The sequence below is a fragment of the Pleuronectes platessa genome, chromosome 7 (assembly GCF_947347685.1).
Source record: "Pleuronectes platessa chromosome 7, fPlePla1.1, whole genome shotgun sequence".
Lineage (NCBI taxonomy): Eukaryota > Metazoa > Chordata > Actinopteri > Pleuronectiformes > Pleuronectidae > Pleuronectes > Pleuronectes platessa.
Genome location: NC_070632.1, coordinates 7234092 through 7253582, shown reverse-complemented (window position 1 = coordinate 7253582; position 19491 = coordinate 7234092). Strand labels below are relative to the sequence as shown.

The 19491-nt window shown below is 43.9% G+C and overlaps 1 protein-coding gene across 1 annotated transcript in view; it reads left to right on the top strand.

The window, feature by feature from the left end:
* The window catches only part of btbd11b (BTB (POZ) domain containing 11b), a 70908-nt gene extending 52686 nt beyond the window's left edge, over positions 1–18222 (top strand). Inside the window, 16 exon segments of the mRNA XM_053426992.1 lie at positions 2410–2614; positions 6671–6823; positions 7125–7290; positions 7959–8033; positions 8035–8049; positions 10127–10228; positions 11583–11676; positions 12004–12139; positions 13195–13415; positions 13550–13728; positions 15465–15570; positions 15833–15935; positions 16308–16389; positions 16494–16562; positions 16818–16931; positions 17034–18222. Coding sequence (XP_053282967.1) covers positions 2410–2614; positions 6671–6823; positions 7125–7290; positions 7959–8033; positions 8035–8049; positions 10127–10228; positions 11583–11676; positions 12004–12139; positions 13195–13415; positions 13550–13728; positions 15465–15570; positions 15833–15935; positions 16308–16389; positions 16494–16562; positions 16818–16931; positions 17034–17243 — 2030 coding nt within the window. The 3' untranslated portion in view covers positions 17244–18222.
* Positions 18223–19491: the final 1269 nt, after the last annotated feature.

The window sequence follows — 19491 nt, the reverse complement described above, 5'->3', positions numbered from 1 at the left end:
AGCTTTGAGCCAAGCCACACATCAGAGAACATAAATTGTGTTTTAGTAAGTGACTAGTTAGCATGTGTGTGTGCTCTCCACCTCTCCACCTCCCCACTTCTTCTTGTTAGCGTACAGATTTAATTACCCAGGATGTGGTGTATCGATTAAAGGTAATGAAAAGAGTATTGACGTTTCAGCTTATCAAACCGCTCCGCTTCCGCCCGAGTGTTTTCTCTCTCAGACGAGACAAACCCTCGCAGCTGGAGGTTAAGTCTGTTTGCTTCTGTTGCTTCTGCGTGGACCTGCTGAACGAGCCGCACTGAAACCTCACTTTATATGTTAAGCTGCTGCTGCTTCACTGCCGTCGCTCTCTTTCACTATTAGGAATAATCTTCCTCCTCAACCGTGCCGTCCCGCTCTGCTCTGCAAACATAGCAGATGTCACAGGTCGGCAGAGAAAGACATGAGACCTGGCGGCTGCCGACCACCTCAGAGAGCACGGTTACAAGATCATCTGTATTATTGATGGTACAATTAAAAGACAGACACTGGAGGAGCGACCGGGAGCAACTGGGAGAGCTCCATCTCGGAGGTTCTGCACGAGTTGGTCATTCCTGTCATAATGTTTCCCGCACGTTGCATCAGGAGGCGATCCTCTCTCTCAGCACAGCACCAGTGTTCCCAGAGGACAGTGCAGCGATTGACTGTTTTATTGCCTCAGTGCTCTTCCCTCAGTCGGGCGTCCTTTTCACACTCATCTCTCACATTGTCAAGGCTAAATGGAATGTTGGCAAGCGCCACACAGCCTAGTTTTGATGCTAAACAAATCCTTTTGTCCGCTGTGTGTTCCCTGTTTTGTATAGGCAGATATACTGCTCTGTTCTGTGCAGTGTTCGTCAATCAGACAGAGGAACCGAGAGCCATCACGCTCTAATGCTCTTTCACTGGGAATAGGGTCCAATTGACCAGAAACCGTTTGAGGCAAAGTGGACTTCATTACATTTTCTGTCATGGTGCAGTGGGTGTAGAACACAGACAAAATGACTGCTCCCTGAAAGTGAAGCCAAAGCATCTCCATCGCCCCCTAGTGGCTGGCTGTACCGTAGGTTATAAATCCTGCCTCCTCCATGTTAGCAGATGGGACAAGGGCCATCATTTAGGTCGTTTTTATAAAACAGCTTTATGTGTTAATTTTTCCGGGTAAGTTATTGGTTTTAATGAGGTAATTGATGCTATAAAAACAGGGTGAAACTTCATGATTGACAGTTGAGACCAGGGCCGGGTCTAGACAGGCATGTATGAGGGGGCAGCCACAAATCTTGAGGGGGCATTGTGCCTAACCCTAACCCTAACCCTATTTAGTTTGAGGGGGCACAACATGTATTTGAGGGGGCCAGGCCCCCTCTTGCCCCTGCCTAGACCCGGCTCTGGTTGAGACTCACCCATGATTGGTCGAGCATTAGTATTGTCAGGACCTCAAGACAGCAGCTCCACACCAAGATCACCTCTGTGCAAAATTTGGAATATCTTAGCTTTTGTGCAACAGGAGGAAATGGAGATCTTTATCAGTGGGACCTCGCCACCAGGCCTCCATCCCCCCGATCTGGCTCCAAAGGAGGTCATTGGTGTAAGATGACAGTGTTTGTATCCGAGATATTTTGGCTTCATTTCTGGACAGTGGGAGGATGGAGTGGAGACGTGTCATCCATCTTGATTTACAGTCTATGTTGTAGCCAGGAAGGAGAAGCGACAGAAATCTGACAGAGCTCTGTGAATTGTGGCTTGGTCACGATGCTTTCTTGTGGATGACTTCAGGAAAACTTTCTGGTTTTGAAAGAGAACGTCTAATTCCTCTCTTGATTTCTGATGAGCTGAATTTGTTATGCTAAAAGACGAACTGTCTCGTCCCTTTAGAACTTTTTGAAAAATGGGGGTGAACTTACTTTCTTTTAAGTCCGAACTTGGAGAATATTTAAAAATGTTATTAGCAGAGTCCTCTCCAGCTCTGATGTCTCCAGCCCATCTGCATGACCTTAGAGTACTGGCAAATTATGCAGAGGGAGTAGTTTGGAGTAGCTAATGTTGAATCATAAATATTCATTCTTCACACCGTAACGTCCTGATCGTGCTTATTCTCACTGCCCTCACCCTGTTCTCTCTGAGAGCTGCACAGTGAGGACTGGGGTGAACCCTCCCTGTCTCTTCCCTGACTGTGCTTTGTGGAAACACTTGATTTCCCCCGACACAGTCGACTCCAAGGGGGCTGGAAGAAATGAGGATGATTCCCCGATGTCTTTTTAAAAGGCCGTGTGCTCAGAATATTCCTGTCGGTCCCTCGCCTCTGAATATGCCTGGACTAAAATCCCCCTCACACTGCTTGTGTTCAGTTTCTGATTCCCTCTAATGTACGTGTGTTTTTGTGTACAGGTGACCTGGTGTCCCGAGCCATGCACCACCTACAGCCACTCTACATGAAGAATCACAACAATGGGACTCCAATCCACCAGAAGAGCAGTGTGATTCACTGGGCGCCCGAAGCCATCTACACGCTGTGTTATTTCATGCACTGCCCTCAGATGGAGTGGGAGAACCCCAATGTGGAGCCGTCCAAGGTTACTTTGCAAACGGAGAGGTGAGACACAAACACAGTGAGGAGGTTTAAAGAGGAAGTCTGTATTCCTTTATAATAAACTACCACACGGATCCTAAAACAAATAAAGTAAAAGGACGATGAAATGATCTGACTCACAGGTGATGTCTGTGTATCCAACGCCTGGTTTAGTGCCATATAACTCAATGGTTGTCCAAAAGCTCTTAAAAAAACATCAAGGAGCCAAACTGTTGTTGCACTGGATGATATGTCGCTTCTCTACCCTCAGCCTGGGCTCTGTCATACATTTTGAGATAAAGTCCTGCTGCTTTAAATAGCGTATATTGTGCAAATAATATATAAAATATGTATTAATCAGCAGTTTAAATATGAACTTATATCTGATGATTGTCACTGTTCAGGTGATTACTAAAATATTGTGACATAAATTAATACATTGTTGGTTTTCATAACAGACCTATATAGAACAACTGGCCTTGACCCCTGTGGTTTGAACCAGGAACACTTACAAAAAAACGCTGAGAACAATAAATTATTTCATGAACAGAATCTTATGGGACAACAATCATTGGAAGAAATGCTCTAATAAATCAAACGTCCTCGTGTGGTGACTTTAAAGCAGCTTCAATCACAGATCATGTCTGTGTAAAAAAAGATATTTGATAGTGATGAACCCACGTGAAAGTTATGGTTATCTCCACCCTCATCAGGGTCTGTTTTAGTTTTCATTGAAAAAGGCTGTAAAGTTACATAACCAGTCCCAATTAGCGGAGAGAGTTAGTGACTAGTTGGTGAACAAAGTGGAGCCTCAGAACCAAATAGTTTCCTCATGAGGTGGTGGAGACCAAAACTGGAGCTAAAAGAGGTTAAAGATTGGCCTCTAAGTCTTCAGGTGGACATGATTCCATAAAGATGACTCGCTCCATATCGGCTCGTTCCTCTCATACCCAAGAAGTAGCATAAACTGACATTGGGAATTTATCACAGCCTCCGTAGAAGCTGAGAAGGTGATAGTCTTCAACACTGTGGCCCAGCTTAAAGCCTGTGACTGACAGAAATATACATCTCATGTTTTCACAAGTGGAACAAGAAGCAAGTAAGAGCAGAAAGCAACAGAAACATCAGATAATGAGGTAATGTCGTGTAGAGCGCAGTAATAGAAAACATTTTCCAGGTGCTGTTTTCGGTCAAGAGGACAAGAGGCAGTTTGTAGATAAGAACAGCGTTATTGTAAAATAAGGTAAAGTCACAGAAGCATCTGGCATTGACTCATTCATCAGACCCCTGCACCTTGTAAAGTGGGACAGTAAAAATATTAAACCTGTAATGCTCACCAGGACAACAATAAAAGGAAACCATGGGACCACAATATGAAAAAGTGGAAACCCCATTCGGTTATCCACAGCTCACTCTCACTCCTGCATCTGTCTGGCTTTTCACCTCGGCGTAGAACTTTATAGACACCAGATGTTTTCCTCTGGACGGAAAGCACGGTTTTATATAAGTGGATTGTCGACTCGCTGGCTACTTGAGCGAGGCCTGCCGGTGACCTGAGGAGCGGCAGGAAGGAGCGTGCACAGACATGTGCTCGGGCAGTATCGATAATTACTGCCACTGACGTAGTGGGACATTATCGGGCGGCAGCTGCAACTGTGCTGGTGACTTACTGGCTAATGACATAAGGATTAGACAATGTTTCCGTTGTATTAATTCCCTTGATCCTTCACCCTGTAGCTTTTGGACACTTACTCAGAAAAGCACAGAACCCTCCACACACGAGGCGACTTTCTCTGCTGAGTTTATGAGCTGTTTCTCTTTTTCTATTTCGTCTTTGTTTCACCGATCGTATTCCACTGTGGCGTTTATACCTCGAGCTGTTCAGTATTTCCTACAGTTTGGGTAAAAGCCCTTGTCAGATTGCGGCAGAGGTGGGAAACCGTCCTGACAGTTGAGCCTGAGCAGTCCTCCTCCGGGGCTCCAGGCTTTATCGCCTGCAGTGGAGCGACTTATCAGCTAATGTGTGTCCCCGGTGTGTGACTCACGTCTGCTTTAGCTCTAATCACCGTTTGTAAAAAAAAAAAATCCCATTTCTGCGTGTTGGTTTTAGTCATTTTTAAGCACAGTGCCAGAGCCAAAATTAGGCAGAGCCCTGAGACTGCAGCAAACTCTCTGTGTCAGGACTTTACTGGGATTCTTGAAGGGGGCGCACATGGAAACAGACCTTGAACTGCTCGTGACCCGGCGTTTCCTCTGGGCTTGTGAGGGAACGTATATGCCACTCTACGTTCCCTGCCTCTTGATTAGGTGTTCTCCGTCTTTAATAAAGTCTGTGGAACCAATAACACCGCTCGGCTCTAAGTCAGGCTACTTTGAAGTGAGTCAACTAAAAGGCTTTTTCTTTTCCCCCTGGATCACACCATTAATAAAAGATCCTCCTATTAACTGGGAGTAATACTGATGGGTGATGGATTAACGGTGATTGACAGATGTGGGCCGAGGTTGTGTCAAAGGCAGAGCTAAGCATTAACACACCCTTTGTAAAGTGATGTATTGAACAGTGAATCCCCGGGGGAGCGGATCAAGTCTCAGACAACACACACATGACCAGCATACGGTTTGTTTCTCCTCCAACATATTATCAATGCTAATCTGAATACAGGTTTGGAATAATACAATAATAATTATAATCCCATTAGTATATTTCACGCACAATAGTCAAATCATTTAGTTTGAAATGGAAAATTAAGCATTTTGATAAATCCCATATGCCTGCATGCAAATTAACACATGAGCAATGAATAACAAAAATCCTCCATAATGTGTTACGTTGTGTTATCATAAGGAATTAAATGTCTCATTATGATATATGTTATTCATTTTGCATGAATAATACAAAGTCCTATGAAAAACCACGCTGCTTTTTGTTTCCATACTGGACAGAGCGTCGGTGTGTTTTTTGCATAATGTTTCTGTCGCAGCTCGTTGTATCGTTTAAGTGACTAAAGTGCGTATTTATAGACACAACATGCTTTCAGAACAGTAACGAAGGTCAAAATGTGGCGTCATGCATATGTATCTTCATGCATATGGATTCCATGTGGCTGTGGTAAACACCGGAGGAGGGGGAGGAGGAGGAGAGGAGGAGGAGGAGGGAGAGAGAGGTGGGCAGGAGGAGAAGCTCTGTAATTCCTCCACACTCATGTGATGGTGATTTCCTGCTTCTGTCTAAGCAGTAAAAGAAAAGAAAAAACAGTCCACCTATACTGTAGCAGACAGAAATAAATGCTCTTTTGTTGAAGTGCTATACTACCCCCCCCCCCCCCCCATCATCCATTACGTTCACAGATAGCACCTCGATGTTTATAAGACATTATAAACGTCATGCAAAATAGACCGAAAGCAGAGGAAGTGCAACACGTATTTATTTTAGTTTAACCCAGAAGGTCCCAGTGAGATGCAATATCCCATCTGCCACTGAGTCCTGGTCCAGATGGGCAGCGCGTGAAATATATAGATAAAAACTGTTCAATTCAATTCAGTTTTATTTGTATTGGGCCAAATCATAACAAACATTATCTCAAGGCCCTTTGCACATTCAGGTCAACACATTCAAATCCTAAACAGGGACAGGAAATACACACAAAGCAGAGGGAATCAGACTAAAGCACATAGCAAACAGAAATATGTGGGATTCGATGGCAGAAATGCAGAATGGAAAACACATGTAAAAAGCAAAAGTAGCCCTTGTTAAGCAATATGCTGGTGGTCGCCTGAGCCTGAGTTCCTATTGCTCTGATCTGTGGTTTATCAAATGATCTCCCTCTCAGTTCAGATTCCCTCACATCAAAGTGCGTCTCTGTAACAGTCGGGATCCTCCAGTCGGAGTTCATCCTGTTCTCAAACATCTGCTGCGCTGGGAACAGTCACTACAGTAACATATGCAAATTCTCTATTAGGTGGATTTTCCGTGGAAGTGCCTGAGCACATTAAGTACCCCAGTGTGATTTTTACTTCACTGTGTGTGTGTGTGTGTGTTTGTGTTGTGGATAGAACATGTGCTTTCATCTCCCCCTACAGGCCCTTTCTGGTGCTGCCGCCTCTGATGGAGTGGGTGCGCGTGGCAGTGGTCCACACGGAACACAGACGCAGCTTCTCTGTGGACAGCGATGATGTCCGGCAGGCGGCCAGGCTGCTGCTGCCTGGAGTGGACTGTGAGCCCCGCCAGCTCCGGTACGGCTGCATGAACACCCCCCCCCCCCTCCCCCCCATGCCTTTAGGCCGCAGAGCGTGTGTGTGCGGTTCATCTGCACATCACAACACCAGCAGGCGTGCAAGTGTACTCACATGCAAAACGCCTCATAATCAGTGAAATGAGCAAGGAGAGATACGTGCGTTTCTCAGAAATATGCATCCCCCCCTCGCGGTTTAGAAAAATATGGCTTATCAGGTGTTTAGAGGAGATGTGGCGCATTGCAAACACTCCAACGAGTCGAGTTGCTCTGTGAATCACTCAGTGTGCTTTGCCCTTCAGAACGGATGACTGCTTCTGTGCCTCGAGGAAACTGGATGCCGCCTCCACCGAGGCAAAGTTCCTGCAGGACCTGGGCTTCCGTATGCTCAGCTGCGGCCGCACGGACCTGGTGAAGCAGGCTGTCAACCTGCTCGGGCCGGATGGTATCAACAGCATGAGTGAGCAGGTTAGAGACACAGGCAACATGCCGCATTAAATAATGCATAGGCAGGCACATTTACACTGGCACACGTCGATACGGATACAAACACACACTCGTGCACAGCCTGTCGAGAAAGTTTAATTGCTTTGTTAAACTGTGGCTCCTTCACCTGAGAGCACCGTGCAGATTATACATTTTCAGACTTGTTTTTTTTTGGGGCTCTGCAGCTCGAGCTCTGCATTATATCGTGACTATCACAATCCAGCGCAGTAAATCTTCAGGGGATTTCTACAAGTGAAACTGAAATTATATTTCCACGGGAAAATGAACTTTTAGTGTTGGCTGATCAAAGCAGAAAGTCTGGGACGGTGTGTTTCTCTCACCGAGGCTGAGCCGGCGCCCTTTACGGCCCCAGAGGAAATATTGACTTATATCTTGTCCTTTAAAACTTTGATCAATAGCAGATTACTACTCTCATCACACTCCAGTCCTGGGAGTCCGAGTGTCAATTAAACAAGTTTAGAGCTGAGCAAAAGTTAAGCCAACTTTATTCTGAAAAAAACTAGAGACACGGAGTTCAACTTGCACACAAATGACTGAGAAGGTAAATGTTTTATTGCCTCTGGTGCAAAATGAAGGAGTTAATGTTCCTCTGCAACGATCCCCTTCTCTGTGTCTGTGTCCCTCTGCAGGGGATGACCCCGCTGATGTACGCCTGTGTCCGCGGAGACGAGGCCATGGTGCAGATGCTGCTGGACGCAGGGGCCCGACATTAACAGCGAGGTTGGTGAAAGAAACAAGTTTTTACTGCAACATCCTTGTGTCGACACTCTGGGAGAATCAATGTCAAACAATGGAAGAACAATTGCGGCAGAATGTCTGCATTGCCTTTCCCAGAGAAACAATAGGAATATCTGTTTTTCATCATGACATTGATCCCCCCCGTGATCGTCACATGCAATTTTACTGGGAGACATCTGATTTGTGCAATATATCAAAGAGAGGAGGGGGGGGGGGGGGGGGGGGGGGGTTACGACAGATGAGAGGTGTTGACAGGACTGTGCAGCGTTCAGTTTGTACAGCGTGATATATGAAATGTCTCAAAAGGATAGAAAGATGTTTTAGTGTGTGTTAGTATTTGTAGTGTTGAATAGGAGAAAAATAAACATTGTCGCCCCCCCCCCCCCCCCCCCCCCCCCCCCGCCCCGACACCTGCCTCACGACTCAGAGGTCTGTGGCTCAGTCGATTTTGTTTAACCACTCACGGATTAAAAGAGAAAGTGACAACGATCGTTTGGCTGAAAAACAAAGTGAATCCCTCACAGATTCTGCAGAGAACCCGTCTGGCTTCCTTCCACTGAGCTCAGCTGGGGTGGGTCAGTCCAGGCCTCGTGATCCCGGTCCTCGTTAGTCAACCTCGGCCACAACACGTCCCATCAGATCTTTGTGTCCGAGTCGATTTGCAGTCCACCGTAATCATGAACCCCCCCCAAAACACAAAGTGCTGTTCACTAACACGACTAACAAGACCCACTGTCATTTTCATTTCATGCTCCTGGTTTTAAATGTGAACTATTAAAGACGAATGTTTCTTGCCTCAAAATGACTAAATTCTCTATGAGATCAAATCTTTTTCATTAACACCAATATTGCTCCTTTACTCCACTGAGACTGATACATCACTTCCACTGTTGTCACTGTACATTTACCTGTGCAGTAGGTGCAGGTAAGTATTCCATTAAATCAAACTGTTAGTTCCATGCTGTATTTTACGACAGAGTACAAGGGCTAAATAAAGGAACAAAAAATCTGAGATTATCGAGAATACCATTATAACATTACAACAATAAAGTTCTGATACCCTGGAAATAAGTAAAATTATGGGGGGGAAAGTCATAATCTTACAGGTATAAAGTTGTACTCTAAAAGAATAAAGTTGTGATTTCATGAGAATAAAGTCATATTATTAGATAAAGTCGTACCTTCAGTATAAAGTCATAACTTTATGGGGAAAAAATTGCAATTTTACAAAAGTTTTCGTAACTTTACGAGAAAATGTATGTTACGAGAATAAAGACCTAATTTTACAAGATAAAGACACAACATTATGAGAATAAGTGGCGGTCGACTGTGATGATATCTTTTGGTTGCTAATCAGAATTTAGCTAATCAATATTCTGGATCAACAATGATTAGAACCCGGCATCTCCCTGGAGCTCATATCCTAAAGAACAAATATTTTTAATTATCGCAATATTGGGTATTTTTCTTTCTTGTTAAATTATGAATTTCTTCTTAGTTCGAACTTTATTCTCGTAATCTCCAATTATTATTATTTTGTACACCTCATGCTCTGTCGCAGTATTTCAAAGTGTCACTGAATCATCCTGTCTGCGTGTGTCTCTGCTGCATCCTCCCTCTTTTCCCACGCAGCAGCCTGAGGAGCCGTGTTTGCCTTTGTGTTCTGCTCGTGTGCGTGTCTCATGTATGTCACGCTTTCATTTGGCTCACAGTTGTTCATCTCATCCTGACCAGAGAGATGAGCCTTAGAGAGGTCAGGTCAGAGCCCGGTCAGTGGAGGGGTGAAGAGATCGAGGCTTGAACCGAACAGATCAATCCATGGTGTTCATTAGAAGGTGAACACGGTGACAGGATGTCCTCTGCAGCCCCGGGGGTTCCCAGTTAATTACTCTCCTGTAGAGCTTCCTGTCCTCCCTGTCTCCCCCCCCCCCCCCTGCAGCTGCTTGTCATGTGCTCCATAAGCCATGTAGTAGTTTTAATGGCTTCGTATCTCTCTCCCTCACCTTTCTCCCCCCTCCCCCTACCTACCCAACCCCACTCACCTGTGTCCCCTCCCCAGGTGCCAAACTCAGTGCACAAGCACCCCTCAGTCTTTCCTGAAACGCGGCAGGCGACGCCCCTCACCTTCGCCGTGTTACACGGACATGTGCCCGTGGTGCAGGTAGTGACGTCCTCCTCTCACCTGTGATTCTGTCATCACGACCTCTCGTTGTGCCTCAGCTCACGGTCGGCCATCATTGTCATCGTCTGTCATCAAAGCTTCTTGGTGGTGATGATGATAATGTCCCTCCGCTAAGAGTTTTCTCTTCTCTCTCTCTCTTTCTCTCTCGCTCTCTCTCTGTTTCTCTTTAATTCTTGAATTATTATTGAGATGCTATTTGAGAGATTTTAATCTTTCCATCTTTAAAGAGGCCATTTGCCCAGTCACTGTTTGGATCTGAGCTTTTATGTGGAGTGTAGCCTCCTCTTGGCCATTTGTGTTTTTGTGCAAATGGATCAGACTCCATTAAGTGAGTGGAAAGAGGAAAACACAGCTGTCTAATTGTTATTGAACTCATTTCATTAATTCAGTTTGCCCCCTGAATGATTTGTCCATTGGCCTTGGAATCATTAGATTCTAAATAGAAAGCGTTTAAGCCAATGTGACGTCTCTGAGGAATAAAAAGAAAGGATAAAGTTGGAAAGATTAAAATTCAGAGTGAAATTATGAAATGTTTTGCTATTCCCAAGATGTTAGATGTTAGTTTAAAGTTTTAATTAACAGTCAAACATATATGTGAAACTGTTTAGTTTACGTTTAATCACATTTCCACGCATAACAAGTTACTTCCGCATTGAGACAGTATTTTTACATTTTGGGAGATATACTTTCACACCATAGAACTAAATACAGTGCCTCATATTTATAAATGCAGATGTATGAGTTTCCTCCAATGACTGAATATAAAGATGGACAGTGTCTTGACTTCTGCTTGTTGTGCAGCTGCAGAGTTCAGTGTTCATCTTTCATCCAAATTTTTTAGTGCAAAAATCTACATTTGCACAAATATCAGTTTGATAAGAATCGACTAAAATCACAGCAGCCATCTTTGAGAAAAACGTATTTGACGTCTACTTTAAATGTTTTTTGGGGTTCATATCCCAACTGCTAACATGGAGAAGGCAGAGTAACTATACTGCAGCCAGCCAATAGAAGGTGCTCAGGATGTTTTGTCATCTTTATTTACAGTTATACTTTATGAAAATAGATTAAGCATCTGCAGGACAATGGAATTGGTGAAAAGTAAAGGTTGTATAATTCCAGGCAGCTTAGCAGCAGTCAAACATCCACTGCTATAGATTCCTCATTTAAACCCGCATCAGACAGGAGGAGCTCAAATTTACCCACCTGGCTCCAAACTGGCGCATTAGCCCGACTGACTCGTCCTCCTCTCCTCGCCCTCCTCTCCCCGTCTACCCATCCCCTCTCTCTCTCTCCCATCATGCCCCTCTGTGTCCCCGCCCGACCTCTGCAGCTGCTGCTGGATGCTAAAGCGAACGTGGAGGGATCCCTGCAGGACGGGATGGAGAACTACACAGAGACCCCACTGCAGCTGGCTGCTGCTGCAGGTACAGACACACAACGTGACCCCCCCCCCCCCCCCCCCCCCTCCTCCTGTCCCACTGATAACAGCTGATAACAACACCTGACTGTCAGCAGGCTCATTGGCTGAGTAACGGCTTCACAGACACATCTATCCTGGGGGATTGGAAAATAAAGACAAATAGAGGCATGCATGCAGAACAAATGATCCAACGATGCCTCACTCTCATCTGTCTCTCTGTGTCACTCTGTCCCAGTCTGTCCCAGTCTGTCCCAGTCTGTCCCACTCTGTCTCACTCTGCTTCAGTCGTATTGTGTCTGTGTGTATATAAACATGTATTCTTCATGCACAGGTAACTTTGAGCTGGTGAGTTTGCTGCTGGAGCGTGGGGCCGACCCCATGGTGGGGACCACGTACCGTAACGGCATCTCCACTGCACCTCACGGAGACATGAACTCCTACAGCCTGGCAGCAGCTCACGGACACAGGTTACACACACACAGACACACACACAAATCCATCCATGTTTTTCTTGTGTATAGATTTGTTTGTTTCACTGATGCTCACAGAACAAATAGGAAATAGGTAAAGAATGTGCACCTTTGCTTGATAGATGTATTTGAAATATAGTCATAAACATACATATAATTTCTATGTATACTAAAGTGACCAAAACATTATACTACTATCATTTATATATAGTAATTAATTAAATATATTTATTAATACATTTTACACTGCTATAGTCTTAATAATCCTTGCACTGTATTACGTTTTTTGTCTGATGTGTAATTTCCACCAAAGCTCGTACACAGCAGTCACGTCATATAACAATAAATCTACTTTATTTGGCAATTTACATGAAATTTAAGCCAGTCAATTAAAGACTGGGAAGAACCTTTCCCATAAATGAGGATTACCAATTTGTATTTCACCCAGTTTCCACAAAAGGCCACTAGAACCCGGAACAAGACACTTACCTTTAGGGAAATTTATCAAATAAAAAAAATTACTTCTCTGCAAACGCACCATTAGATAAGAAAACATTGTTTCTGCACACAGCCTCTAGCTATTTATAGAAATGAGTGAAATGGGTGTAGACTATTAAAAGACATCCTGTGTTCCCTCATCGCTCATTCATGTCGCAGTTTGTTTATTCTACCGACTCTTTGTCAGCCTGCGAAGACACTTGATTGTCTATTTGCATAAAAGGAGCATTTTCTTCTTGGAAGATTTTTCATTGTTTATCGATTTGCATAGAAAAATGTGTTTATCTTGCTTAACTTAATTAAACCATCATTTTATGCAGGAATAAATATCAAAGCTGGAAGGCTGAAAGATGCAGATTACCGATTAGCCTATCACAGTAATGACTTGAACTCAATCACTGTAATATCACATTACACATTTTTCTACAACTTTGCTACTTATGGAGACTTACAACAACAAACATTTGAAAATCAGTCATTATCCAGGCTCTTGTAATCTGTGCACGTCGATCAAACTAAATTCCGCCTCTGTGTCTGTGCCTCTCTTCTTCTAGGAACGTGTTCCGTAAGCTCCTGTCCCACACGGAGACGGGGAAAGGCGATGTCTTGTCCCTGGAGGAGATTCTGGCCGAAGGTTCAGACCTGGAAGGAAGAAGTGCGTCTCAGATTGACCTGATCCGGTCGGGGAAGGCCAAACTCAAAGCCCTGAAAGAAGCCATGTATCACAGCTCAGAACACGGACACGTAGACATCACCATAGATATACGGAGCCTTGGTACGTTTGTGTAAACACTGTCAAACACGTGCATGTGTTTTCTACAGTATCACATTCTGTTTGCAGCTTTCATTCCTCCTCTGTGCGTGTTTGTGTGTGCGTCATGTGTGTTTATGTCTGTTTCCCCCTTCCAGGCGTCCCGTGGACTCTGCACACCTGGATGGAGTCTCTGCGGACGTGTTTCCACCAGCAGCGCCGACCTCTGATCCAGGGTCTCCTGAAAGAGTTCAGCTGCATCGAGGAGGAGGAGTACACCGAGGAGCTGATCACACACGGCCTGCCTCTCATGTTCCAGATCCTCAGAGCCAGCAAGGTACTGTGAGGACTCACTCTGGGGAAGTGGTGTAGGAAGTACTCTAACATTTCACTGAAGTAAAAGTATGAAAAAATTGTACTGCAGTTGGAGGCTGATACCAATATTGAGGAGGAAAAAATTCCAGAGACAGATAAATATTTACTTTGTCTATGATTCCTATATGTTGTTATCCAACGCTGTATGTCAAAGATATGTAATCAAGGCTTTTTTACAGTGTAACCAACAACTTTATTATATAGAGCAATGATATCAAACAATACAACCAAATAGATAGAACTTGAATTAAGAAAATTCAAAAAAATATACTTAAAATGTAAACCCACATTTAAATGCAGTACAGGCTCTTTTAAGTACAGTAACAAAGTACATTTACTTTGTACACTGAAGTACATAGCAAAGTACTTTGTCACATTCCACCACTGCTTTTATTTGTATCTGTCCTGTTCACTGATCCAAGGCTTCATCCTCCTCCTCTGTGTTGGATGGTTGTCATTAGGTAGTCAGGTCATCAGCTGCACACACCCTGACGGAGCCCCAGAGGCCGACTCAATAGCAATTACCTAAAATGATAATGATTTATGATATGCCCCCCCGCTCCTCTCAGCTGCGGCTCATTACAGTCGCGACTTTATCTCATTACTTAAGCTCGTGATCCTCTTGGTTTAGTTTTATCAAATCTAAAACAGCATCATTGTCCCGTCTGGCACCGCTGTTTGTTTTACCTTCTCTACCCCGGGCTGAGCGCAGGAGTTTCTGAGTCAGTGCTGATAATGTAGAACTGTAGTGTACACACTCAAACACTCCCACCCACACACACACACACACGCACACACACATTCACACACACGTACAGATGCTGTGTCGGTCCTTTTCTGTGTCTTGGCTGATGTATGATGGGGCCAGTGACCCTCCTCTCTATGAGGGACCCCTGACACTGTCTGTCTGTCCCACCAGGACGAGAATCTGCTGTCTCAGTCCACTGGAAAGTTCATCTATCTACAGTCTATATCTATCTATCTATCTATCTATCTCTATCTATCTATCTATCTATCTATCCATCTATCCATCTATCCATCTATCCATCCATCCATCCATCTATCTATCCATCCATCCATCCATCCATTTATCCACTGTATTGTGTTATTGAAGGAGTAGCTGTAGCTGTTTGTCAGTGTCACACTTCAGTAAGAGCAGGCAGCTTGTACACGTGGGGTTTGTATTGTTGCGCACTGCTGCTGCAGCAGAATGACACAGCCCCCCCCCCCTTCCTCACACACACACACACACACACACACACACACACACACACACACACACACACACACACAGTAGAAAGTTAGGTGTAAGAGTAAGAACATTTCCCTCTCCTGTCTCTCTCTCTCCCTCTCACACTCCCACACTAACTCGTCCTGAGTTCTCTGAGGAGCCGGGGGAGTAAGAGAAGAGTCTGATATTCATCTGATCCTCATCTGAGGTGTGAAACAGCTGCGAGAGTGAAGCTTATTGAAACATCTGCAGGAGCAGTGTCAGTGCTGAGCCTGATAAGAGGTTGGGGAACATTAACCTCACTGATAATTGTGTTGGAGGATGTTTTGCATTGAGAAAGAAAGAGTGTAACAACATGTGCATATGCTCTTGGACTCCTGAATGTGCCACACAGGGACGGATCTGCAGAGCGGCTCTGTGCACCCTCTGATGTGTTGCTGCTCTGTGTGTGTTGTTGTCGTTGTTAGAATGAAGTGATCAGCCAGCAGCTGTCTGCCATCTTCACCCAGTGTTACGGCCCATACCCCATCCCCAAAATGGTAGAGATCAAGAGGAAGCAGTCGTCACGTCTGGGTGAGACCCTGTCTTTATAATTTTTTGGATTTGTCTTTAATACTGTAAATCTACATGATTAAAGCAGCATAAATGATGTGATGTAGTATTTTTAGTTGGCTGCTACCAGTATATAGGTTTACACTGCAAATAACGCCATCTAGTGTTTGGAGAGTGGAAAAGAAATGTACATTTACTGGTAATGTGTTCAGAATGTTGGACGGCTATGCTTTTTTATGATTATCAGAAAAATAAATTAAGTTTTCTTGTTTTTCACCATCAGATCCTCACTTCCTGAACAATAAGGAGATGTCTGATGTGACCTTCCTGGTGGAGGGGAAACCTTTTTACGCCCACAAGGTTCTGCTCTTCACAGCTTCCAGCAGGTACTTGAACGCATCGGCTCTCAAAATACACAACTACCTCGTTGAGATGAGATGTCAGAACGATACATCTCCTCCAGCTGATCAATAAGGTCATGTTTCCTTCCGCCACTGGGATGTAGAGAGGACGTCCGTTTCACTCCTGTGTCATGTGACACTGACATGAACCAATCAGTCCTGTCACAGGGTGATTGAAGAGAAAAGACAGTCAAATGTGTTGTTGACTTCGCTTCCTCAGAGGAAACATCTAACAAACTCCTTTTATTCTGTATTATTCATGTTTTTTTTTTTCAGTCAATATTAGAAACCTGATCTAAATAACTTGTTTTCCATCCAAGCTGATAATTTTAATTTTTCTTCTTTCTTTCTCTCAAGGTTCAAATCTCTTCTAGCAAACAGACCTTGTGGTGAAAACACATGTATTGAAATCAGCAATGTTAAATACCACATTTTTCAGGTAATGTTTAATCCGACTTTTAAATGACACGTGCCCCTCGCTCTCCTACTACTTCCTGTCTAATTGTGTCCTGTGTATATATTCTTGTGTGTTTTTGCTTTCAGCTGGTGATGCAGTATCTCTACTTTGGAGCAACAGAAGCGTTGCACATCAGGAACACTGAAGTTATGGAGGTTAGGCCTTTACTTGACTCTGTCCACTTATGAAATCAGATTTAAAATCACTAGATGCTTTTTCATCAAGATCCATGAATTATTCTCTGAGAAATCAATGAAAATGTTTTTTTTAAAAGCCATATCTTTAATGTTATCCTAGATCCGCCCTCTAATCACTGTGAGGGCCCTGAAATAAACTAAATAATCTCAATGTTACCTGTGGACGATAAATAATGCTTTTGTAATATGAGCTACTTGATGGTTTTGTTGCAGCTTCTGTCTGCAGCCAAGTTCTTCCAGCTGGAGGCGCTGCAGAGGCACTGTGAGATGATCTGCTCCAAGAACATCAACACAGAAACGTGTGTGGAGATCTACAACCACACCAAGGTGCAAACACAGCTAGACGTTCACAGTGGTGCACGGGAAGAATGTGTTTTCAGTGCTCAGATAAAAAACGAAAAACAAACCTTTCCTTCCCTCCCTGTGCAGTTTCTCGACGCCCCGGTCCTGTCGTCCTACATCGAGGGCTACTTCCTGAAGAACATGGTGATCCTGATCGAGCTGGAGCCCTTCAAGCAGCTGCTGTACGACGCACCTCCGGACAGCCCGGGCTGCGACATCCTGCAGGACCTGGAGAAGACGCTGGCCAACCGCATCCAGTCCATCCACCTGTCGTCCTCCAAGGGATCCATCGTCTGACCTCCCGACCCCCGACGGGAGCAGAGACTATTTACCAGAGACGTGACGCTGAGAAAAATAGGGACTCGTGATCCAATCTTTGTCTCTGTGAAGCTCATCAGTTGCTAATGTGCTTCTTGTTATCTTAGCACAGATGGATCCAGGTCTGTCTGTCTGCCTCGTTGATGTCCGTCCATTCGACTGTCATAAGATCGCTGTGTCATGTCACAATTTGCCAATAACATCTTTTACTGTAACGCCGTCCAGCAGGAACCTCTCAGATTAGCGCGTTAGCTACGTGTGCTACATGTTGATAGACGCAGAGGAGGAGATTGGCTCTGCGTCTCCAGATGATGGACAGCCTCTGTGTCACCTGATGAGCCAACGAGGAAGAACCGCTGCCTCGTGTTGTGATTATTTGCTCGAACATCTGGATCCATACAGAGTCGTCTATTTGTGCATCTGTCAGTCACTTAGTATTATCTGTGCTGAATACTCCTTAAAGCCAAACTAGTAAAACAACTCACAAGTATCTTTAATGTGACTGATGCAAAATACAAGGGGGACTTTCGTCGGCTGACTGGGTCAGAGAAGAGGATTTTTACCTTCTTGGGCTCGACTGTGTACATATTGTTCATAAAAAACAGAGCTATTGATAATGTAAGTTAATGTACATATATATATCCACAGATGTTTTCTCATGCGTGATGCTGTTGGATACGGCTGTAAAAAAAAACAAAAAAGCCTCATCTTGTAAAATATCTGTGTTTCAGTGTTGCATGTCAGAGGGATGACTGTGTTTTGGAATTTTTCTGTTTGAGCTGTTGGTGTCACGAGCAGCTGGTGTCACGGCCGTGTGAGGAGAGCTCTGTCGTCAGCATGGGTCTGTAAACCGTGTCTTCACTTCATGTGTGAGAGGCTCCAGGGTGGAAGTGAAACCATACGACCTGTACATGTGTGACTTGATATATCTTTCCTCTATAAAGATTAATATAAAGAATTATGTGAATCATCCGCTCTTTGAGTCTTCTGCTGCAGTGTCTGACTAACAGGACATCTGTTATTACCTCGTTTCTACCCCTGTCTGTTTGTATGTTGGTGTGTTTCTGAGCAAAACTAAGTAAAAACTACAAGAAGCTAGTGTTTATTTTGGTGTGGCCACTGATCTCCCAGGGACTGATCCATGAGTGTGTGTCTACCAATGAAAGAAGAGAGTCTGTGAAACACTGAATTCTACATTTCCCATAATGTAAATCTTTTGTGTTGTTATATGAGACCATCTATCCATGCTTGACGTCACTGCTTCATCAGGGGTTACTTCCTCAAATCTCTCAAAGCTCCTCGAGGAGCATACGACTGTTTTCAAAGGATGAGAAGGAATGTCTCCACAGCCATAACAAAGAGCCAGTGTCTGAGGATATCTCTCATTTCCTGCTCATGCTCTTTGTGGAACCAGAACTAGATATTGAGTATAGTGGGACATTTTAATGGTGAGTTGTAAAATAAATTTAAAAAAAAGGAGGATCTGCTAACACCAGGGATTTTAAAAGTCTCAGAGTCTCCTCACACAAAGCTCAGATTACCGGCCTGTAGTTGTGCTCATTGGATTGAAGACTTTGTGATCGTGATTTTTATTATTGAATCTCATAAACACTCAAACTGAGCAAAGATGGCCTCACAGTACTGTTTGAAATAAACTGAGACAACACCAAATACAACTGAAGGTTTGTTATGTGGTATTAGTTCTGAATCAAACGATACAATGTGTGAGCAAATGTATAGAGATACAGTATCTCTTAACACTGAACTATTTATCGAGTCTCCTTTGAACTAATGTTTTTTAAATAACTATTAACGATTTTTCAGCAATAAATCGTGTTAGGTGTTTGTGAGACTGAAAAGTGAGCAAGCAAACAAGTCATAATACAAGTGGAAGAAATAAGCTTTATAGGGGAGAGCGGGGTAATGTGGGACATTTTCTACATTTGCTTCCCTCTAGGTGAGCTAAAATGATATATCAGTCAAATTTACACATTTCCCATTAATTCAGGATGTTTTCTAGAAATGGAAATGATCAGAATGTCTTCAGGACAAAGGGCAGTGAAAATATGATTGTTTTTAAAAAAGTGGTCTTGTGTCTCACTTTACCTCAGCTAAGGGGTAAAGTGAGACACTTACCTTTTCCACTTTAAAACTACCATAACAACACAGTTAAAATCCTGACAGCTAGATTTACAACCACTAATATCGGACTAGTAACAGAATCATG